The sequence below is a fragment of the Myxocyprinus asiaticus genome, chromosome 36 (assembly GCF_019703515.2).
Source record: "Myxocyprinus asiaticus isolate MX2 ecotype Aquarium Trade chromosome 36, UBuf_Myxa_2, whole genome shotgun sequence".
NCBI lineage: Eukaryota > Metazoa > Chordata > Actinopteri > Cypriniformes > Catostomidae > Myxocyprinus > Myxocyprinus asiaticus.
Window position 1 is genome coordinate 3,843,306 of NC_059379.1, and position 24,332 is coordinate 3,867,637.

The 24,332-nt window shown below is 37.8% G+C and overlaps 1 protein-coding gene across 1 annotated transcript in view; it reads left to right on the plus strand.

Moving 5' to 3' along the window:
- The window catches only part of LOC127427334 (dedicator of cytokinesis protein 1-like), a 321,969-nt gene that overhangs the window by 280,857 nt on the left and 16,780 nt on the right, over positions 1 to 24,332 (plus strand). The window contains exons 41-47 of the mRNA XM_051674887.1: positions 795 to 936; positions 1,184 to 1,265; positions 9,655 to 9,739; positions 10,182 to 10,268; positions 14,661 to 14,837; positions 15,026 to 15,109; positions 24,056 to 24,193. Of these exons, the coding sequence (XP_051530847.1) occupies positions 795 to 936; positions 1,184 to 1,265; positions 9,655 to 9,739; positions 10,182 to 10,268; positions 14,661 to 14,837; positions 15,026 to 15,109; positions 24,056 to 24,193 (795 nt within the window). The remainder of the gene's footprint in view (positions 1 to 794; positions 937 to 1,183; positions 1,266 to 9,654; positions 9,740 to 10,181; positions 10,269 to 14,660; positions 14,838 to 15,025; positions 15,110 to 24,055; positions 24,194 to 24,332) is intronic.

Here is a 24,332-nt window from a genome sequence, read left to right on the forward strand (position 1 = left end):
ATTTCTCCGTATGTCCATGTGTGTAGGTGTTTGTGTGCACACAGTAGTCAGTGTGTAGTTATTCACACATTCGCTGAGGATTGAAAAATATTGACAGTGGTTTTTGGTGGGCACACGTGATTGACGCTGTCTTTGTCACAGTGTGCAGTAATTGAACGTTTCCACGCTGCCAAACGCCTCTGAATTTCCACCGCATTGTCTATTTTGGGATTCAGCGTTCTCATTCTGCATGACAGGGATTTAACTACAGAATGAGCATTTTGAGTGAATAATTTTTCTGTTTTAGTGTTAATTTACTGTCCTTTCATTAAATCCCTGGTGATTCACAGAATGTGGTTTTGATTACTGTATCCCACATTTAAAATATTTCCATATGTTCTTCTGGCATCTTTACTGTGTGTTTATTTTCTATAGACAAGGTTCACTGAGGTGCTGGTAATCATGATTTACATGCAATGTTTGGATTCCGTTCCCAATTTCTGCAAGTTTTGTTTTTTCACCTGTTGTATTTCCATCTTCCATGGTGTTATGCTTGTAGATCATATGTTAGTGCTCAGCTTCTGGCCTCTGTGTATTTCGTTGTAATTTTGTTGTTAAACTGCATTTTTGATATGCTGTGTATAAAATGAAATGTGTTTGAAATTCATATCATACTAATGATATTCCCAGACTAGGACAGGGAGCACGGAAAGTGGAATTTATAAAACCTAGACACCAAAAAAAGAAGCAAAAAAAAAAAAAAAAAGATTTAGTCTCTTGAGATTCAAATATGTTGTTATTGTGTTGTTTTTCAGAATAAGATGTTCATTTATCGTGGAAAGGAGTATGAACGGTGGGAGGATTTTGTGGCACGACTGCTTACTCAGTTCCCCAATGCTGAAAAGATGAAGACCACGACTCCAGCCAGTGAGGACATCAAGAACTCTTCTGGACAGTGTATCCTTAATGGTCACTCAGTGGACGTGGTGTAAACATGTACATATCAGTGAAGAACTTTCACAAGTATGCACTTACAAAGGAAGTCTATGGAGCAAGTGTGCAGTAGTGCAAAAGTGTGTTTCTGTACACACATATGTTTTATGATTATTATTTTCTATGATATATACTGTAGAAACATTTGTTCGTAGGTTTTTTCTGCTACCAAATTGTCCCAGGTGATTGTTTCTTAGTTTGGCTAAAACAGACATTCAGTGTTTCACAGTGAAGCCCATTCTAGAACTACCACCCAAATTTCAGAACAAACCAGTGTCAGAGCAGATCGTGAGGTAAGAGCAATCTATCTATCTGTCTATCTACCTGTTCATTATTTGTTTACTGTTCATTCTATCTATCTTATCGTTCGTTCGATCTAAATCATTCTATCTGTTTCATCCATTTGTTCGTTCTGTTATATATCCCTGTCGTTCGTTCTATCTATATTTTTTTTGTCGTTCGTTCTATCGCTGTATCTATCTATAGCCTGTTCGCTCTATCTGCATTGATTTTGAAAATATGACTGATCATCTTTTATTTAAGGATATGATCATATGAAGCCACTTATTATCACATAGTTGTTTGGCTCCTTTTTAAATCATAATGATAACAGAAATCATCCAAATGGCCCTGATCAAAAGTTTACATGCCCTTGAATGTTTGGCCTTGTTACAGACACACAAGGTGACACACACAGGTTTAAATGGCAATTAAAGGTTAATTTCCCACACCTGTGGCTTTTAAATTGCAATTAGTGTCTGTGTATAAATAGTCAGTGAGTTTGTTAGCTCTCACGTGGATGCACTGAGCAGGCTAGATACTGAGCCATGGGGAGCAGAAAAGAACTGTCAAAAGACCTGCGTAACAAGGTAATGGAACTTTATAAAGATGGAAAAGGATATAAAAAGATATCCAAAGCCTTGAAAATGCCAGTCAGTACTGTTCAATCACTTATTAAGAAGTGGAAAATTCAGGGATCTCTTGATACCAAGCCAAGGTCAGGTAGACCAAGAAAGATTTCAGCCACAACTGCCAGAAGAATTGTTCGGGATACAAAGAAAAACCCACAGGTAACCTCAGGAGAAATACAGGCTGCTCTGGAAAAAGACGGTGTGGTTGTTTCAAGGAGCACAATACGACGATACTTGAACAAAAAGGAGCTGCATGGTCGAGTTGCCAGAAAGAAGCCTTTGCTGCGCCAATGCCACAAAAAAGCCCGGTTACAATATGCCCGACAACACCTTGACACGCCTCACAGCTTCTGGCACACTGAAATTTGGAGTGACGAGACCAAAATAGAGCTTTATGGTCACAACCATAAGTGCTATATTTGGAGAAGTGTCAACAAGGAATACCATCCTCACTGTGAAGCATGTTGGTGGCTCACTGATGTTTTGGGGGTGTGTGAGCTCTAAAGGCACGGGGAATCTTGTGAAAATTGATGGCAAGATGAATGCAGAATATTATCAGAAAATACTGGCAGACAATTTGCATTCTTCTGCACGAAAGCTGCGCATGGGACGCTCTTGGACTTTCCAGCACGACAGTGACCCTAAGCACAAGGCCAAGTTGACCCTCCAGTGGTTACAGCAGAAAAAGGTGAAGGTTCTGGAGTGGCCATCACAGTCTCCTGACCTTAATATCACCAAGCCACTCTGGGGAGATCTCAAACGTGCGGTTCATGCAAGACGACCAAAGACTTTGCATGACCTGGAGGCATTTTGCCAAGACGAATGGGCAGCTATACCACCTGCAAGAATTTGGGGCCTCATAGACAACTATTACAAAAGACTGCACACTGTCATTGATGCTAAAGGGGGCAATACACAGTATTAAGAACTAAGGGTATACAGACTTTTGAATGGGTCATTTCATTTTTTTCTTTGTTGCCATGTTTTGTTTTATGATTGTGCCATTTTGTTATAACCTACAGTTGAATATGAATCCCATAAGAAATAAAAGAAATGTGTTTTGCCTGCTCACTCATGTTTTCTTTAAAAATGGTACATATATTACCAATTCTCCAAGGGTATGCAAACGTTTGAGCACAACTGTACATTTTGTTTGTTAGTTCTATTGCTGTATCTATTTATCACCTGTTTGCTCTGTCTGTTGTTCTGTCTCTTTTGTTTGTTCATTCTAAATATTCTTCTATATATATATATTGTTCATTCTATCATCATATGTATCTTTTGTTTGTTTTTTCTGAATCTATTGTTCGTTCGTTCATTCTATCTATCAATATTATCCTTCATACTATGTATCTTATCGTGCGATCTGTCTTTCGTTCTATCTATCGTTCATTCTATCAATTGTTTGTTCATTCTATCCATCATTCATTCTATCCTTTTGCTCATTCATTTTATCTGTCATTTGTTCGGTCTGTAATTTTATCTACCTATCGTTCATTCTATCTATCTTTTGTTTGTTCTATCTATCGTCCTATCTATTGTTAGATCGTTCATTCTGTCTGTCGTCCTGTCTTTTGTTTGTTTGTTCTTTCTATTTTTATATCTATCTATTGTTCGTTCGTTCATTCTGTCAATCGTCCTTTCTTTTGTTTGTTTGTTGTATTGTTCATTCAGTTTATCTTTTGTTCGTTCTTTTAATCAATCATGGTATCTATTTTTGTTCATTCTATCTTTCATTTATTTATCTATTTAGCGTTTGTTTGTTAATTCTACTGTTTTGTTGTTGTATTGTTCTATCTATTGTTCATTTTTATGTTTGTTCTATGGTTCACTCACTCATTCTATCTACCGTTTGTTCTGTCTGTCGTTCGTTCATTCAGTCATTCTATCTACATTGTGGCAGGGAGGAGGGCGGGGCCGGGTTGTGATGCTGCACACCCGGCCCCTACTCAGGCTAATCAAGCCCTCAAGAGGGATATAGGCAATCACAGGTGGCAGTTCCAGAGAGAGAGAGAGTTATGGGCAGCTGCCCGGCATGTGTTTGTGTTTGTCTTTTTGTTTAAGTTTATTATTAAACTATTATTTATATTGTCAAGCCGGTTCTCGCCTCCTCCTTTCCCTTTTACCTTGTTACACTGGTGCTGCAACCCGGGATGGAGGAGGGATGCGCTGTAGTAGAGTCCTCGCCACTACCATCCACCCCAACGGTGGAGCCCGGCTGCCTGAGAGCAGAGGAACGGCCGCCGACCGCGAGGGGAGGAGAGGCTCCTAGCTGACCGCCTGGAGCGGTCAGGGCTGCTACCAGGGGTGGAGGAGACCCTTACCAGCCGCTAAAACGCGGCAGGGTCGAGAGGGCCACTGACCGCGAGTGGAGAGGGGCTCCTGGCCGACCGCCTGGAGCGGGAGAACCGCTGCCAGGGGTGGGGGAGACCCCTTCCGTCCACCGAAAACGCGGCAGGGCGTTCCGTCCGCCAGGGGCCAGAGGACTGCCTCCGATCGGCCCAGGGAGGCTTGGCTGTTGTCCACTAGAGGGTGGAGGAGTGACCGAGGACCAGGCTACGGCATATCAGAGAACCGGCGAGTACGTTTTTTTTTCTCTCTCTCTCCTCTGTCTCTCCCACTGTCACTCTGTGTTGGCCTTTCCCTCTTGTTTTTTTTTTTTTTTTCTCCACTTGTCACTCTCCCAGGTCCGAAGAGGTGGGGATGAAAGGCGGGGCCGGAAAGGGGAGGGGGGATGTACGTCATGCCAGGGGCTCCCCGGCCTGAAGGAAAGGAGGGAGGAGGGCGGGGCCGGGTCGTGATACTGCACACCCGGCCCCTAATCAGGCTAATCAAGCCCTCGAGAGGGATAAAGGCAACCGGAGGTGGCAGTTCCAGAGAGAGAGAGTTATGGGCAGCTGCCCGGCATGTGTTTTTGTTTGTCTTTTTGTTTAAGTTTATTATTAAACTATTATTTATATTGTCAAGCCGGTTCTCGCCGCCTCCTTTCCCTTTTACCTTGTTACATACATATTGTTCATTCTGTTTGTCTTTCATTCATTCCTTTTATCTATCTATGTATCTGTCTATCTATCATTTTATCTGTCGTTCTATCATTCTATCTATCTGTTTGTTTGTCCATTCTCTTGTTCATTCTTTTGTTCTATCTTTTTGATTTATCTATCATTCTATTGTTTGTCTGTCTATTTGTCTTTCCTGTCTGTTGTTCATTTGTTCTGTCATTCATTTGTTCTATTGCTGTGTCTATCATTAATTTGTTTGTTTGTTCTATCATTCGTTCATTTGTTCATTTATTCGTTCAAGCTAGTGTTCATTCATTCAATGTTTTTTTATATCTATCTATCTACAACAATCTACCTGTCTATCTGTACAGTATATTTGTTTATATATCTAGCTTGTTATCTAAATCTACATTATTATATAGGTATTCCCATCAATTGAGTCTGTCTTCCTGGTAAATATTTATTAATTCTGGAATGATTTGCAAATAGAGTATGTTATAACCACTGAGCTGATCACTGTATCGTGTGTGTGCGTGTGTGCGTGTGTGTGTGTGTAATGGGTCGGTAAATAGGCAGGTAGAGCTCTGTGTGTGTGTTTCAGAGGGACTCACCCAACTGATTAAATTGGAAATGTGCAGTGAGCAAACAGTGTTTGACCTTACTACACTCCTCTGTGTTGTTATTAAATCTCACACACACACCTGCATGTGAAGCATCATTCTTTTTCAGGCTACATTCTGTGCCACAGGGCAAACAGCACCGTTATCACCCATCTTCAGAATGCAGTCAGCTTACCATAGCCAATCACAGTCAACAGTGGGCATGAAAAGTAATTAAAACTCACTATTTACCCATAAGTTCCCTCTCTGAGTAAATAAGCATCAGGGCCATGGGTCACATGACTGGATGTGATGCGCTTACCCTTTATCATCTCTGATCTCCAATGTCGTAATTCACATTTCTGTTTCTGTTAATCCGCGTCATGCCCCGGGCTGGATCTTTCTGCCCCTGGAGATATAACATTTGTATAAATCGTATATGGTTAGCTGTCTCCTTTTAAATCTGAATTAAATTCGTTTATAGCCAAGTCCATGGGCAAGACTCCAGGCATGTTAACTCTGCTCTGCTAATTTAGGGTGCATTTCACAAGTCTCAGTGCATCCAGAAAAGGGTTTTAAATCGAGATTTAAAAACTGTGAATGAATATATATATATATATATATATATATATATATATATATATATATATGTATATGTGTGTATATATATATATATATATATATATATAGTATATATATATATATATATATATATATATATATATATATGTTGGGCCTCATGTATTCAGATAGAAGACAAAGGCAGGCCTAACAGTCAAAAACATTCCTCAAGCCCCCTCCTTCTAAGTCATAAATTTTACTGACAAAAATCGCGCCAAAATCAAACAAAGGGAGTCCAAAACAGACTACAGATCCATGAAGCCTTGCCCACTAAAGGATCGAGCACTCAACTCCTATTGGATGAGGCACACAACAGAACGTCCCTCAAACATGACATCATCAGGACTTCAAATAATTCTGAAATGCTTCCAAAGTGGCTTCCAGCGACTTAGTTCACCGAATACGGACGTAGCTTTTTGCTGCTCTCCGGTGCAGCCTCGTGGCATAAGGAAGTAATGTCCGACTTGAAACTGTAGCCATACAATCTCCATCTCGCTGGACGAGCTGAGATTACTCTGTGTTCAACCGAACACTCTAACGGATCCGAAGGAGACCGCCGAGCAATTCGCATCTTCATCCGTTGGCCTACAGAAGTGAAGAGATTAAAGATTTCTCTTCCATCTTCAATCAAGTCGACATTTCTGAGTTCTCCGCCAGCCCGCCGAGAATCAACAGCCGTACCGCCCTCTGAGAATCAACAGCCGTACCGCCTGCCGACAGCGCGTGGAAATGGCCTCTCGTCATCACACGAGCCTCAAGAAACCGGGTCAAAGTTAAAGGACGGAGGAAAACACATTCTACCTGTGTCCTCATGCGATTCAAGTAAGAGGTTTACGTCTGGGCAGAGATAGAATATTATAGCGTGTTATTCTTGTGTTTCAAGGTTTTTACTTGTACAGTTTACGGACCGCCATGTCCGCTCATTATTAATACTCAGGGTATTAATTATCACGAATTTGTTTTGCTGTATTGTGGTCCAACCAAATTGGATTGTTGTGCATTTTCGCCATCGCGGGTGAGACAGCAACTGAGTTCATCCATTAAAGAGTCAAATAACAAGGGACTTTTACGTGCCCCGCTCGTAAAACCGCGTCTCTGAGTGATGAACACGGCTGCTTTATCTCCAGCTATCGCGAAATCAGCTTTCGGGCTGTCACTTAATCATCTCTCTCTCTCTCTCTCTCTCTCTCACTAACCACACTGACACACACACACACACACACTGTCACACACACACCTTATGTGTTATAGGATTATTTTTATTTCCATATCTAATCATATCACTGTTTAGTTTGTAGTTGTAAGTCGGAAGTTTATTGACTGCATTGTATTAATTATTAATTGATATTACTGCATAAATAAACTTTGTTTATATTACAAAGAGAAGTGTTTTGGTTTGTTTTGCATACGCCTGGGTCGTGCTGACGGGATGTCAGTGCTCGGATTCAAACCTTCATTCATTGTTTTTTTTCCCGAAAATCGATATTCTTCGGATGTCGATTTTCCTAAGAAAACAATCTAATATTGAGACTGGTTTAATATTCGGTTATTAGTCCCTGATTCCAGGGTGGTTCCCCTTAATAATATTCTATTGATTTTTGATAATTGATAATTATCTTTGATTGAATTTGAATGATCAACAAGCTAGTGTTAATTTTAATTAATGTTTCATCGATGTTAACAATTAACGATTATCTTTGATAACTGTTGATTTAAAGGATTAAAAAAAGCTAACATTGATTCTCATCAATGTTCTATTGATTTTAATAATTAATAATTGTCTTTGATAATTATTAATTATTGCTAATAACCAAACTTGCTCCTAAACGTAGCACACTACATTTACTGGAGCCCCATATGAGGTTTTAATGAGTTAGATCCAATTAATTAATTTAAGTATTGATTAATAACTACAGAAATAATTATTAATTATTTCTGATAGTAACACTGATCTCAACAACCAGTAAAGCCCTACATATATATATATATACAGTACTGTGTAAAAGTTTTTGGCACTTGTGAAAAAAGTGCCTTCAAAAATAATGCCATTAATAGTTTTCATTTATCACTTAATGTCATACAAAGTCCAGTAAACATAAAAAAAAGCTAAATCAATATTTGGTGTGACCACCTTTGCACCAATTCTCCTAGATACACCTGGACACAGTTTTTCTTGGTTGTTGGCAGATAGGATGTTTCAGGCTTCTTGGAGAATTCACCACAGTTCTTCTATCTATTTAGACTGTCTCAATTGCTTCTGTCTCTTTATGTAATCCCAGACTGACATCGATGTTCAGTGGGGGGCTTTGTGGGGACCATGACATCTTTTCTATTTGCAAAAGTTGGGAGTTTAACATTTTTTTTGGGGGTGGGGATTTTTCCCCTTTTTCTCCCAATTTGGAATGCCCAATTCCCAATGTGCTCTAAGTCTTCGTGGTTGCATAGTGATTCGCCTCAGTCCGGGTGGTGGAGGACGAATCCCAGTTGCCTCCGCGTCTGAGACAGTCAACCCGCGCACATGGCTTGCTGAGCACGTTGCCACGGAGACATAGCGCGTGTGGAGGCTTCACGCCATCCACCGCGGCATCCGCGCTCAATTCACCATGCACCCCACCGAGAACAAACCACATTATAGCGACCACGAGGAGGTTACCCCGTGTGACTCTACCCTCCCTGGCAATCGGGCCAGTTTGGTTGCTTAGGAGACCTGGCTGGAGTCACTCAGCACGCCCTGAGATTCAAACTAGCGAACTAGCGAACTCCAGGGGTGGTAGCCAGTGTATTTTACCACTGAGCTACCCGGGCCCCCTGGGAGTTTAACATTTATATTTCCTATCGACACACTAAAGCTGAAGATATAAATAACCATATTAAGACAGATGTTTTTGTGAAACATCTTATGTGCCTAAGACTTTTGCACAGTACTGTATATAAATATATATATATATATATATATATATATATATATATATATATATATATATATATATATATATATATATATATATATAATTTTTTTTTTCAATGAAATTGGAAGTTCATGTCCATTAACGATTACCAAACTTCAGCATTCTTCCACCGATGCAGACGGAACATGTTAAAAAATATACACTTGAAGCTTCAGAGCCGTCATCATAATAATCAGCACCTTTTTTGTGCACATGATACTGTGCATTGTTTATTGCAATTAAAAAGTCTGTGCACCTTTTTGCTCCTTTTCGTGGTATATATGCAAATTTTGCATCTGCTTGACCTGCCTCTACATGTTTAAAACATGCAAAATTAGAATCGAACACAAGTGAAAAAAACACTGTGTTTGCCTCTAGTTACCAGGGAGAGAAAATGTAAAAAAAAAACAAAAAAAAAAAACATCCTTGAGCATGCACTTGCTTTCTTCAGCCAATGTGTCAGTGTGTTTGATAATCATCAGGACCGATGCAAGTCCCTGTCGCATTCCGGAGCTCCCAGAAATCTGACCCGACACAACCCACTCGAAAAGGCCAACAAATCCAAGATGAATCATTAACTTGTGCTCATTTTGCCTTGCAGCTTTTACACTGTAAACGAAGTTCAGAAGTTCCAGTATTCACGACCGGTCCGGAAAGGAGAGAAAGATCCAGATAATGAGTTTGCTGTGAGTTCTTTTTGGTTTTGATATTTCTCTTTCCCCACTTAAAGATTTCTCTTTTGTTATTTCAGTCAATAACACATAGAAAGTGCTTTGGAATTGTTAGTTCAGAAGATCTCAGTTTGTTCTAATGGCCGTTCATCTACAAACCTTTTAAAAACTTACACAGAGTTATTACAGTGGAGATGTCAAATCTGAGAATCCTGAGCTATTATGCTGAGATGCAAAGTCTACCCCAACCCCACTCACATCTGTTGTTGTTAAACATCCATTAAAAACCAGTAAATGGAGCCTGAGTCTTACAACAAAGAAAACACTGTGTGTGCATGTGCACAGGAATAACTTGTGTTCACTCTTTGCCTGAAATTTACCACTTTGCTAAAAGCTCTCTTTTTTTCTAACTGTTCATCTTAATCTTGTGCTCTATGTTTTTCTGTTCTTTTAACAGAACATGTGGATTGAACGGACAACTTACGTCACGGCATATAAACTGCCCGGCATCCTGCGCTGGTTTGAAGTCATGTCGGTCTCAGCTGTGAGTATGACAGCATGAACCCCTTACCTGTGTCACTTCACCTTGAATCCACTCCAGTACAGGAGACGTGAACTGTCTCACCCCACTACTTTCTAATACTATAGACCTGACTTGTCTTGCTCCCTCTACACTCCAACACCAGACACCTGCTCTGTCTCACTGTCACAACACTCAAGTACAGGAGACCTGAATAGTCTCACCCCTACACTCTTGCACAGCAGACCTGACCAGTCTCACTCTCACTCTCACTAAACTCTAATAGAGTAGACCAAACGTGTCTCACACTCAGTCCACTCCAGCATATTAGATGCAACATGTCTTACTCACTACGCTCAGGCACAAGGCACCTAAACTATCTCACCACACTGCATTGCAATAAAGTAGGCCTGACCTGTCTCACTCCATTCCAGCATAGCAGACCTGACCTGTCTCACTCCACTATAACAGACTTGACCTGTCTTACTCTCACTATACTCCAGTACAGCTTACCTGACCTGTCTTACTCTCACTATACTCCAGTACAGCTTACCTGACCTGTCTCACTCTCACTATACACTAGAACAGTAGACCTGGCCCGTCTCACCCCCTTATACACTTCAGTACAGTTAAGCTGACCTGTCTTACACCTTCTACAGTCCAGTACTTTAGATCTGTCCTGTCTCACGCCCACTAAACTCTACAGTAACATAGTAGACCTGACCTGTCTCACTCTCAGTTCACTCCAGTATAATAGATTTGACCTGACTCACTCACTACACTCTAGCACAAGGCACCTGACATGTCTCACTCCATTATAACAGACTTGACCTGTCTCACTCTTACTCCACTCCAGCAAAGTAGACCTGACCTGTCTCACTCCATTATAACAGACTTGACCTGTCTCAATCTCACTATAATCCAGTACAGCTTGCCTGAACTGTGTCACTCTCACTATACTTCAGTACAGGATACCTGGCCCGTCTCACCCCCTTTACACTCCAAAACTGCAGATCTGACCTGTCTCACACCCGCTACAGTCCAGTACTTAATATCTGTTCTGTCTTACTCCCACTAAACTAATATAGTAGACCTGACCTGTCTCACTCTCAGTTCACTCCAGCATTGTAGATGTGACCTGGCTCACTCAATACACTGGCACAAGACACCTGACGTTTTTCGCCCCACTACATTGTAATACAGTAAGCCTGACCTGTCTCACTCTCACTATACTTCAGTACTGGAGACCTGGCCTGTCTCAACCCCTTTATGTTCCAATACAGTAGAAGTGACCTGTCTCACACCCGCTACAGTCCAATACTTTATATCTGTGCCGTCTTAATACAACTAAACTCTAATATAGGAGACATGACATGTCTCACTCTCAGTCCACTCCAGCATATTACTGTAGATTTGACCTGTCTCACTCACTATACGCTAGCACAAAACAACTGATCTGTCTAACCCCACTACGTTGCAATACAGTACTCCTGACCTATCTCACTCCACTCCAGCAAAGTAGACCTGACCTGTCTCACTCAATACACTCTGGCACAAGACACCTTACCTGTCTCACCCCACTACATTGTAATACAGTAAGCCTGACCTGTTTCACTCTCACTCTACCTGGCCCGTCTCATCCCCTTTACACTCCAATACAATAGAGTCTAACTGTCTCACACCCTCTACTGTCCAGTACTTTAGATCTGTCCTGTCTTTCTCCCACTAATTTCTAATATAGTAGACCTGACCTGTCTTACTCTCAATCCACTCCAGCATAGGATATTTGACCTGTCTCACTCACTATATTCTAGCATAAGACACCTGACCTGTCTCACCTCAGTACATGGCAATACAGTAGGCCTGACCTTTCTCAGTCTCACTCCACTCCAGTATAGTAGACCTTACCTGTCTCACTCCATCATAGCAGACTTGACCTGTCTCTCTCTGGCTATACTCCAGTACAGTAGACCTGGCTTGTCTCACCCCCTTTACACTCCAGTGCAGTAGATTCAAGCTGTCTCACACCCTGTACAGTCCAGTACTTTAGATCGGTCTTGTTTTACTCTCACTAAACTCTTATTTATTAGACCCAACCTGTCTTGCGCCCTCAACACTACAGGACAGCCGGCATGACCTGTCTCACTCTGAGTTCACTCCAGCATAGTAGATGTGACCTTTCTCACTCACTACACTCTAGCACAAGACACCTGATCTGTCTAACTCCACTCCAGCATAGTAGGCCTGACCTGTCTCACTCCTTTATAACAGACTTGGCCTATCTCATTCTCATTGTACTCCATTACAGCTTATCTGACCTCTCACTCTCAACATGCTCTAGTACAGTAGACCTGTCCTGTGGGACCACCCCCTTGCACCCCAATACAGTAGTGCTGACCTGTCTCACTTTATTATAACAGACTTGACCTGTCTCACTCTCACTATACTCCAGCAAAGATTACCTGATCTGTCTTACTCACCCTACACTCTGGTACAGAAGAACCAACCTGTCTCACTCTAACTACTATACTCTAACACAGCAAATCTGACCCATCTCACTGACCTGTCTTACCACTAAACTCCAGTACAGTTGACCTGACCTGTCTCACCCCACTTTTCTCTCCAATAAAGCAAACCTTACCCATCTCACCCTCACTCCAGTCTAAATATAGCAGATGTGACCTGTCTCACTCTCACTACACTCCATTACAGCAAACCTGACCTCTCTCTACCCCCTCTAGATTCCATTAAAACACACCTGACCTGTCTCACCCCCACTTCAGTCCAAATATTGCATACTGTCTTACTTTCACTGTATACCTCCAGCGTATTATTCTCATCATGTCTTCCACTATTCACACTGTGCAGGGTGAATTATGATTATGTGTGCTGGCACGCTGCATACAAATATTCCACTGTAGACACCAGAGCAGAGGAGAGAGATGGCAACATGTAATGCCCAGATTGGATGTCCTCTTGTTTATCCATTCTGATTCGCTCTGTTTTCTCTGAATGTTCACGTGTGCCTTCATTCTCATTATCATCCTGGCATGAGTTTCCTAAAATGGGTTCCTGAGGTTCAAAAAAAGTTAAGCTCAGTCGACAGCATTTGTGGAATAATGTTGATTATCACAAAAATAATTCTGACTCACCATTCACAGTGAGGCACTTGCAATGAAAGTGAATATGGCCAATTTTTGGAGGGTTTAAAGGCAGAAATGTGAAGCTTATAGTTTTATAAAAGCACTTACATTTATTTTTCTTTTAAAATGTTTAGTATTTGAGCTGTAAAGTTGTAACGTTTTTACAGTTATTTTAGGGTTTACAGCGTTACTACATCATGGCAACAAAGTTGTAAAATTATATCATTTTATAAAGAAAAGGTTATTTAGCAATTCAAATCTTCACTTAGATCTGTTCAATTCAACAATAATTCAGACACCATGTCTGTCAAGCTCCAAAAAGGCCACAATGAAAGCAGTTCATACGACGGGTTCGCTGTATTTAAGTCTTCTGAAGCAATACGCTACTATTGTGTAAAGAACAGACTGAAATTTAAGTTGTTATTCACTGAAAATATTCATCATTACCTCCAGTGAGCTGTTAAATCGAATACAGCTGCGACCGTATCATTTAGTCAGCGAGTTGAATTTGAGAACCGGATCAGTGAACCAATCGCTCTTCTGAGCCAGTTCCTTTCAAGGACTAGTTGATCTGGTGCACAAATTGGACTGAACGATTCTTTCACAAATCTGACTGATTTGTTGCTAAATCAATAGTATTAATCCCTGGCTTAATGATTTAGTCGCAGAGTTTCTCAATGTTAAACATCTTAAATGTAAGACTGTTCCTCACACAAAGCTATCGTATCCACTTTTGAAATTTCAAAATATCCTATTAAATATAAAAAATTATATTATTATAATTATAAGAATATAGTGTACAAGTTGTCACTAAAGAGCTGTTGCATGGGTAAGACCTGTGTGAACCTTCTTCAGAATATTAGATGTTGTTCCGCAAAAGAAAGAAAGTTAAACTTTTAAAGCAAATACCTTGTTCAAAAATCCTAAATTTGAACGTTTTGAGAGAGTCTACGTGAGTTATAATTTGACATGAAAACATGCTCGTTTAGCGGCTCACTAGCAAAGTTTGTTTTATCGGTTGGAACTTTAGTTGTTGTGTAGCATATTGGACAGCTGGTGAAAACGAAACACATTTTCCATCCTGTCTTGTAATTATTTTCTGCATGGCATTGGTATAAATCCATTCTGCTAAGTGTCTTCTTTAGTTGATGTGGTTTTCACAGAAAATGGCTGTTGTTGAAAGTTCTCTAAAAGTACAATTATTTAAAGTTTGCTAGTTGTGTGTGGGTGCTGACTTCAGATTTGTTTTTGTTTTTTTTCCTTCTTTCCGTAGGAGGAAATCAGTCCTTTGGAGAATGCCATGGAGACCATGCAGCTGACCAATGAAAAAATCAACAACATGGTTCAGCAGCACCTCAGTGACCCGAGCCTTCCCATTAACCCCCTCTCCATGCTGCTCAATGGCATTGTGGACCCAGCTGTCATGGGCGGCTTCACTAATTATGAGAAGGTATGCGATTTTTCTGGTGATTATTGCCTAATTGTGTCACAGGACAAGGATCAAAGGTTATTAACAAATAGAACTGGATAGCAAAATTGTAACATATTATTTCAAAGATATATTTTATTTCTAGATGTTTCTATATATGTATGCATTGTATTAGATGATACACAGTAGATGTTTTCTGTCATCTACAGGCTTTTTTCACAGAGAAATACATCCAGGAACACCCAAATGACCAAGAGAAGATTGAAAAGCTAAAGGACCTGATTGCCTGGCAGGTAAATAAATGGCACAAGTCTAAAAATGAAAATTCTGTCATCATTTACACACCCTTGTGCTATTTCAACTCTGTATTACTTTCTTTCCTCCAGGTTCCTTTAATGGAACATTCATTATACATATCCACCAAATCACCCGAACTAGTCTGTCCATACAAGTCTGATCAAAGATTTTGGCAATTTTTTTTTATAGACTAATCTGTTTAGTTTTTATACGCAGCATTCACAATTGTAACAAAAACATTTCTTTCAATAAATATGAAATGAAAATTCTACAGCATTATGATCATGACTAAACAGGAAATAATTATAAAAATTCGGAATATATAGTTATAAATCTGAATATGTCATTGTAAATCAGAATATAGAATTGTAAATCTAAATAGTTATATATCCTGACAGTATTGTTTTAAATATTAAAATTAGGGCTGTCAATCGATGAATTGTTTTAATCGAATTAATTACATGGTGTCCCAATTAATCGCAATTAATCGCATATACAAATATTTCCTGAGAAAGCCCCTCAGATGACAATAATTCAATACATAATGATTACATTATTATGCATAGTTATCTTTATATATTTAAAAATTATTCGGATAATTAAAATGCATTACATTCTTGTGGCAGAAGAGTTAAGCATTGATAAGACAATACAAAAAGTGGCTTTAGAATACAATGTATTGTTTATTACCATATTATTGAACATAAGCCAATCATTGGCTTACAGTTCACAGCAATCCATTTTGCAAGTGAATTTGTCAATCAGTTCGAGATTTATTATAAGGGCTTTTCTAAGGACCCGTCAATGTATACCTACGTCAGACAGATGCTTGTGTAGTGTCTCGGGTGCGTTGCGTCATAAACATTTTAGGTCGCTGTGTCAAGTTAACTATAGTTTAATACTTAGAAAAACACATCTTGAGATCCCTTAGATCGGATTTGCGCTCCATCAAGTGTTTTGAACGCAAGAACGTAACGCATGTTCGTGTTGTGCTGTCTGCTGAAGGGTTGTTTTGTTCTCTGTATAAACTGCGTGTTGCCCATACAGCTGAAGTTTCGCTTACTGCCCACTGAAGTAAACAGGTGGGACTACAAGCTTGCATTTCTCAGGAATCTTCCTTATTACAGTCTGGGGACATTGCGATTAATTGCGTTAATTTTTTTAACGCATAATTTTTTGTAAAATTAATCGCACTGAATTACTGCCCTAATTAAAATATATTTTTCAATCAAAATATATACTTTTAAATCAGAGTGTATAGTTTAAAATCCTGAATATATAGTTATCAATCTGAATATATAAATGTAACTCTGAATATATAGTTTTGAATCCAAATATAAATTATAAATTATATAATTATATATAATTAAATAATGCCATAAATAGTTTTCATTTATCACTTAATGACATATAAAGTCCAGTAAACATAAAAAAGCTAAATCAATATTCAGTGTGACCACTTTTGCCTTTAAAATATCACAATTCTTCTAGGTACACCTGGACACAGTTTTTCGTGGTTGTTGTCAGATGGGATGTTTCAAGCTTCTTGGAGAATTCACCACAGTTCTTCTATCTATTTCGGCTGTCTCAATTGCTTCTGTCTCTTTATGTAAACTCAGACTGTCACGATGTTCAGTGGGGGGCTCTGTGGGGGCCATGACATCTGTTGCAGGGCTCCCTGTTCTTCTATTCGAATCTTCTAATTGCAAATGTAATGTTTGGGAGTTAACACTAAAGCTGAAGATATTAATAACCATCTTAAGACAAATGCTTTTGTGAAACATCTTATGTGCCTAAGACTTTTGCACATTACTATATATATTTGCTGAATATACAGTTGTAAATCTAAATATATATAGTTATCAATCTGAATATATAGTTATAAATTGGAATATTTAAATATAAATGCTGAATATGCAGTTGTAAATCAGAATATAGTTATACATCTTGAATATATTGTTATGAATTTGAATATATAGTTATAAATATGAACAGTAATATATATGAATATATACATAAATGTAAATCTTGAATATATAAATATAACTCCTAAATATATTGTTATAAATGTTATTATATAAAAATGTAAATCTTGAATATGTGGTTATAAATTTGAATATATACATATAAATTAAATCTGTAAATGTAGTTATAAATTCTGAATATATAGTGATCAATCTGAATATATAAATCCGAATATATATATATATATATATATATATATATATGTAAATTCTGAATATATCAAAGTAACTCTGAATATATAGTCATAAATCTGAATGTATACAAAGATAAATAAGTATTTAATTATATAAATAAAAATAAATGAAATTGATGAGAAATAACCGTAGATCAACGTGTTGGGTGCAGCAGCACACAGGGGTGGACTAGGGCCTGGACTGGACTTTCTGGCACATTGCGGCCCACCAAACCCAGACCGCAACACATCACACCATAACACACCAGCTCATTGATTTCATTTTCCAGCTCAATTTCACATTTTTGTGTTTTAAAAAAAGACATTTCTATTGACTGCTAGTCAAGACAACGGGCCCCACCAGTGCAAAAATTGTCATAATTTTTAATTATATGAAACCACTGTAAATGTGATGAGTGGATTTTTTTTTAGAGAAAGCACAAAAAAGATGTACTTTATAGATCAGACAAATCTTAAGTTTTAACAGTGAGGATCGTTACAGAGCCGAGCAACTAATCCCTTCCTCATCCGTCATGGTCATGAGAGAGATAGAGATCTGCTAATGATGATCTTTATGCTGATCAGCTTTAATTTATAGCTGCTTGTTTAGTGGGGAATATACTATATTCTATGCTGAAGATGACGAATACATTTTTATCTCTCAACAACACACGTCACTCACTGACGGCTCTTTGTGGGAACAGTTTTAACTGCATATTCTGCTGGGAAAGTCTGGAAAAACTGATGAAAATGCACTGGCCAAAAGATGTGTGAACCTTCTGTTTACCTGAGAACAGTTTTGTTGTTGTTCTGCTTTGAATTTGACTTGTTCTCTGTCCCTTGTGTGATGAATAGTCATCAGTCTGACCAGCTGTGTCTCCGCTCGGCCAGTTTGCCTGGTCCAGGCACATGTCGTATATGGTTACTCTCAGTAAGTTAATGGTTATGCAGCATAATGGTAATTGAAGGACTCGTCGACTTCAGGAACGTGGACAGAAATGTAATGACGCAGAGGGGCCGCTTTGTTTGTTTAGCCGTGACTGGTTTGTAGATGTAATTTTATTTAAATGAAAAGATACTTAAATAAGAGCCATCTGAAGAGTGTTTGTGCTCGAACCTTCTGTAAAGAGGCAGTCGATTGTTATTTTTTCTTGATCAGAACAGATGTGTGTAGCATGTCTGCGGAAAACAAACCATGTCCAACTCCTCACTACGAGCTGAAAATCTGCTGTAGTTTAAACAACATCTGTTAAAACAGCATCATGTATGTTACAATTAGTGTTTTTTTCTGCATAAATAGATTCTGTGGCTATAACTGCATGTCAGTAATGTGTATGAAGATTAGCCTGGCCATGATTATTTGATCGAATCAGGATTATCTGAGATGCCAGTAATCAGAATCAGAAAGAGCAAAAATTATCATGAATGGTACGGCTAATTTTGTATTTTTATTGTATTTTTTCAGCCGATATTCTGAATTTTTTTAACAGAAATCAGAAGAAACTGCGAATCTACCATTTAAAACACAATCTTATTTTTTCATATTCTTTGTGTGAAATTTTAAGTAAATATATTGCTAAATAAGAGTTTATTCATTTTTTAGCAATTTTATGTGTGTGTTGTTTACTATATTAAATTGAGTGATACAGTATTTCTGCATTATATCGGGTATTAAAAAACCCATATCAGTTGACCACTAATGACAACACCAGAAGTAAAGTTTGTTCTAAACCAGACTCTAAAAGGATATTAAAGGGATAGTTCACCCAAAAAATTAGAATTATCTCATCATTTACTCACCCTCATGCCATCCCAGATGTGTATTCTTTCTTCTGTAGAAAACAAATGAAGATTTTTATAAGAATATTTCAGTGCGCAAAAGACAGTATAAACATATCTATAAGACTCCAGTGGTTAAATCCATGTCTTCAGAAGTGATATAACAGGTGTGGGTGAGAAACAGATCATTATTTAAGTCCTTTTTTAACGGTAAATCTACACTTTCACTTTCACATTCAGCCACCTACTGGTTGGGGCTGGACAATGGTGGAAATTGAAAGTAAAAAAGGACTTAAATATCGATCTGTTTCTCACCCACACCTATCATATTGCTTCAGAACATATGAAAGTAACCACTGGAGTCTTATGGATTACTCTTATGCCTCCTTTATGTCATTTTTGGACCTTCTGAGTTCTGGTCACCATTCACTTGCATTGTATGGACCTACAGAGCTGAAAGATTCTAAAAATCTCCATTTGTGTTCAGTAGATAAAATAAAGTCATACACATCTGGGATGGCGTGAGGGTGAGTAAATGATGAGAGAATTTCATTTTTTTGTTGAACTATCCCTTTAAGATATCTTTAATAATTCTAGAGTTAAAGGCACTCCGACCTTTTAAAAACAACTCAAAAACATGTTTTTTCCCCCCTTATTTTGACCCACACCAATGGCATATAATGCAACAAGGGGTGTTGAAGTCAAATAATTTTAGTAATAGACCTACATATCTCTGTGTACAAATACATTAGTGATGCTGACACCTTTCTATGGTTATTTTTGGGCCTGTAGTTTTGCTCCAAATCATAGGTGAAATTTTATATTTTGACAATAAATAGACATAAAATTGACATAATGGATTACCCGGTAAATATTGATCCATGGTATTTAATATTTTGGCTTTCACCATCATTTAAGTTTATATTTCACCAGTTATATTTTACTGCTTTTTCTTACCTTGGGATATACAGTATATATATATATATTACATAGTAGCCTGCATTTTTTATGCCAGCTACTAAAGAAACAGATATATTTCTGACATGATAAAGGTCGTTTGATGCTGTTGTTGAATATAGCTGATTTTCATTTTTATCAATCATTGTTTGGTTTTTGTTTTCTGACTGACGCATATTCATGTCAGATCAGGACATTTGCATCAGATGAGTTATGGACGCTGTCATCCTGTCAGAACATAATAAAAATATCTCTTTTTTTTTTTGTCTTACCTCAATCATTTTAAAAGACAGTGAAATGCTTGTACGCCATGCTACTCCACAAATTAACAAGCGGAGATTCACAAATCAATTGTCATAAGAAACAGCTATGACAATCTCTGTATTCTCAAACTTATGATGCCCTGTTGCCATTTTACTGCATATAAATAATCATTTATGCAATTGTTTAATTGTTATAGATATTGCAATATTCTAGTTTCTCGAAAGCTCATTTATACAAACAGCACATGAACATAAATCAGTCTGTCTTTAGACACAAGCTTTAATAAATCAGGATGAGATATTGAAGATATTTCTCTGATCTAGAGATGGAATGTCCAAGATTTAATCTCAATCACAATTTGAGTGATTCAAATGGTATAGTCACAATATAGTTACTTTTGATAGGAATTCAACACTAAGAATGTTTTATCTATTACATAACCATGCAGTAATGCCAATTTCACATAATACACCAACTGGAACGCAAAAGGAGATGTTAGACAAAAAGTTGAAGAAAGTCATACCATTATGAAACCACATGACGGTGAGTGAATGATGACAGAATTTTTATTTTTGGGTGAACTAGTTCTTCAACGTTCAACTTCACCTCTGTTTGATGACCGAAAGCCACTTTAGTGGCGTGAGATTGCGATCAATACACACCATACTGAAGGTAGAACAGGGCGTATGTACAATTTTTCTCACCCCACTGTCGATGCTCTTCCAAAACACCTTCAAGACAATCCCTCTGCAGATTAAGTTTGCTCTCCCTCTTTGTCCTGTTAGTGCATATGTGTTTTATTTTCAAAGATAGATGATGAGGAGTATCTTTAGCGGCAGCCACCTTTGAAACCTTTTGTTGCCATGCCGCCTACCCAGAATACTGTCACTGTGTTCATTTTAAAAAGGTTGGGGTTTCCCTGGAGACACTAGCTGCGCTTGCTCGCGCTCTCTCTCTCTCTCTCTCTCTCTCGTTCTCGCTCTCTATCTATCTATCTATCTATCTATCTATCTATCTCCTTCAGAAATTCCCTGTGGTGCCAACAACCTTCATTAAAGTGGAAATCCTCTCTTTGTCTGTCTCTCCTTTAGTTTTTTCACTGCAGAATGCTGATCGCACATTCTGTTTGAATTCACCTGTGCACCATTTTAGTTCCATATAATTAAGCAATAAGGTTCAAGAGCCTAGGTAAATTGTTTTATATATTCACGACTGAATGGTGTTGTTGGGCATGATAAAAAGTGTGTTTGCATGCACATCAATATGTTGAAAAATGCAAAAAATCACCTTAATAAAAGTTAAAAAAACAACAAAAGAAACCCACGTTTGCATGAGATTTGAAATAAGGTGATAATTCTGTGCTTTTTACGTCAAAACGTAAAAGCACAATACTTGAGCACATTGGATAAGCTGGTAAGAACGGCGGTACAGGTGTTTACATGCAACGCGAAATCAGAGTAAGGGGCTAAAATCTACATATGCTGATCGTTTTTCGCCTAAACCGTTTATGATCTTACCCCGATTAAAAAAAAAAAAGATAACTTTCAAATTATTTACCTGGCCACACACGTTGTCAGTTTATTAAGCATTTTCAGTGTAAGATTGTTCACACATAGCATTGTATTGACCAATCAACATCCATGACCAACACATAGCGAGTAAGCATTACCACACAAGGGGTGCTAGAGCGAACATTAGTCTAAACTGTGTTTCTACGTTCTGTTTTCTTTTTTGGGTTAAATGTTATTTCTGTTTTATTTCTGTTTATTTTTGTATTGACTTCAAAAGAACCCTAGCCTTGTGAAAACTGTGAAACGTAAGTTTCTCAAAAATGCTTTTTTATTATTTTAGATTTTATTAGTTTTATTAGTGTTATATTCCATGAAAAAAAAAATAGTAGTGAGAATTTCTTATTTTACAAGTTTTTGCACAGTTTTTTTTTTTTTTTTATGTACATTTTAATGGTAGAAAATAAAGTAAATTCTACTTTGACATACAGTAATATTGATTAAAGTGTGTGAATAAATAACATGATGACGGTAACAATCCATTATTATTATTATTATTATTATTATTATTATTATTATTATTATTATTTTAAAATCATGAATGGATAATTTTGAATAGAAAAAAAAAAAAAGTTTAGACTTCACAAAACAAGATGTTACCAAACAGCAAAATCAACAATAAAAATCGTTGTAAATAAACTTGTAGCTCATTAATTATTCAAGCACAGTGCATGCTGGGAACACCAGCTTTGAAAAGTTAAGTAAAATTTACTTATTTTATTTACCAGTAAAATTTCAAATAAATATGACAAGGTTTTCTACTTTTGGACCTATGCATGATAACACGTTGTAAAGATAACAAACAATCATATATACAATTTTCTTATAAGCTAGAGCATTCATTTGTACCTTTTTGAATTGAGTACACTTTGAATTTACTTAATATTTTCAAGTTCACACTTTAACTTCTTTAATCTAGAAAGTACTTAATCTTTTGTGCTATGTTTACTTCACAACAAAATAATTTTTTTTGACAGTGTACATATTTTTTTATTTCATATTCTCTGCTAAATTGCTGCTAAATTACCTATTTGCTTTTTTTTTTTTTTGTATTTGCACTATATTGTAACAATATATTAAAATAGATAAAGTTTGGGGGGGAAATAAAACATTACACCAAAAAAAAGTTAGATATTGTTGGTTAAACTGTTAAAAAAGTAATTTCTAATTTTTTTTTTTTTTAGAAAGTAATGTTTCCGTGCTCTCGGAGTTACAGCAAATTATCTTTTAATATTTTGAGATGTTTTGAAGAGAAACTTGACACTAGTCACTCACTCATTGTTGCTGATCATGGTATTGATTTTCTTTTCATTGCACTACGTTGCATCAGTTAAACACTCTCCTTGGTTTTGAAATATCTCTGCTTTACAGATTTCGTATTTACTCTACCTTCATACCCTCATGATATCTAGAGATAAAAACATCTCTCTTTACAATTAGTAAAGCAGTTTGAATTGCGTGTGTTTGTGTGTGATCAGCACTACAGCGTTCTTTTGAAATATGTTGGTGGTGCATTTTGCCAGATTAGCTGTCGACTCTTTCAGTCGTTAAGAAAAGAGTAAACACAATGCTTTGTGTGAATTATGCGTTTGGTCTACATCCTGTGTATTATGATTCAAACTTCACTGTGTCTTGCAAATAAACACAGTGGCATTGTCTTATTAGCTGTTTTCCTGCTTTATGTGTCTGTCTGACCAGAGGTTTTTTGTAGAGGAAAGAAAATTGAAACTCATTGAGATTTCAGTCTGAGGTGAAACACTGTTGTTGTTTCGCAGGCAGGACGATGGCGCAGATCTGAGAGGCGTCTGTAAATCAGACCACAAGAGATTCTCAGCTAACGTCTCATTCTTACAGATGAAATGCATTGTGTTGAGTTTGAAGTGTTTTTGGAGGGTAAATCTGATACTTTGTGCCATTGTTTAATGATTTATTTCACATTTGCAGATTAAAGGGATAGCTCACCCAACAATGAAAATTTTCTTCATTTGCTCACCCTTATGATGTTCTGAACCCATATGACTTTCTTTCTTTCATGTAATAATTAAAGGAGACGTTTGGCAGAATGTTAATCTCAGCCACCATTCACTTTCATTGCATCTTTGTAAGCAGGGTTGTGTGTGTGTGTGTGTGTGTGTGTGTGTGTGTGTGTGTGTGTGTGTGTGTGTGTGTGTGTTCAGATCCCATACCTGGTTGAAGGAGTTCGTATCCATGGCAAGAAGGTGACGGAGGCTCTTCGGCCATTTCACGAGCGTTTGGAGGCGTGTTTCAAACAGCTCAAAGAGAAGGTGGAGAAACAGTATGGCATCAGAACACTAGTGAGTCTAAACAGACATCATCTTTCATTCATCACCCACAACCATTATTCACAAGCATCATCCATTCAACTATGACCATCATAACATGATGTTCATTCGGCCATAACCAAAGTCTGCCTTCAAACTGCTGGCATCCATC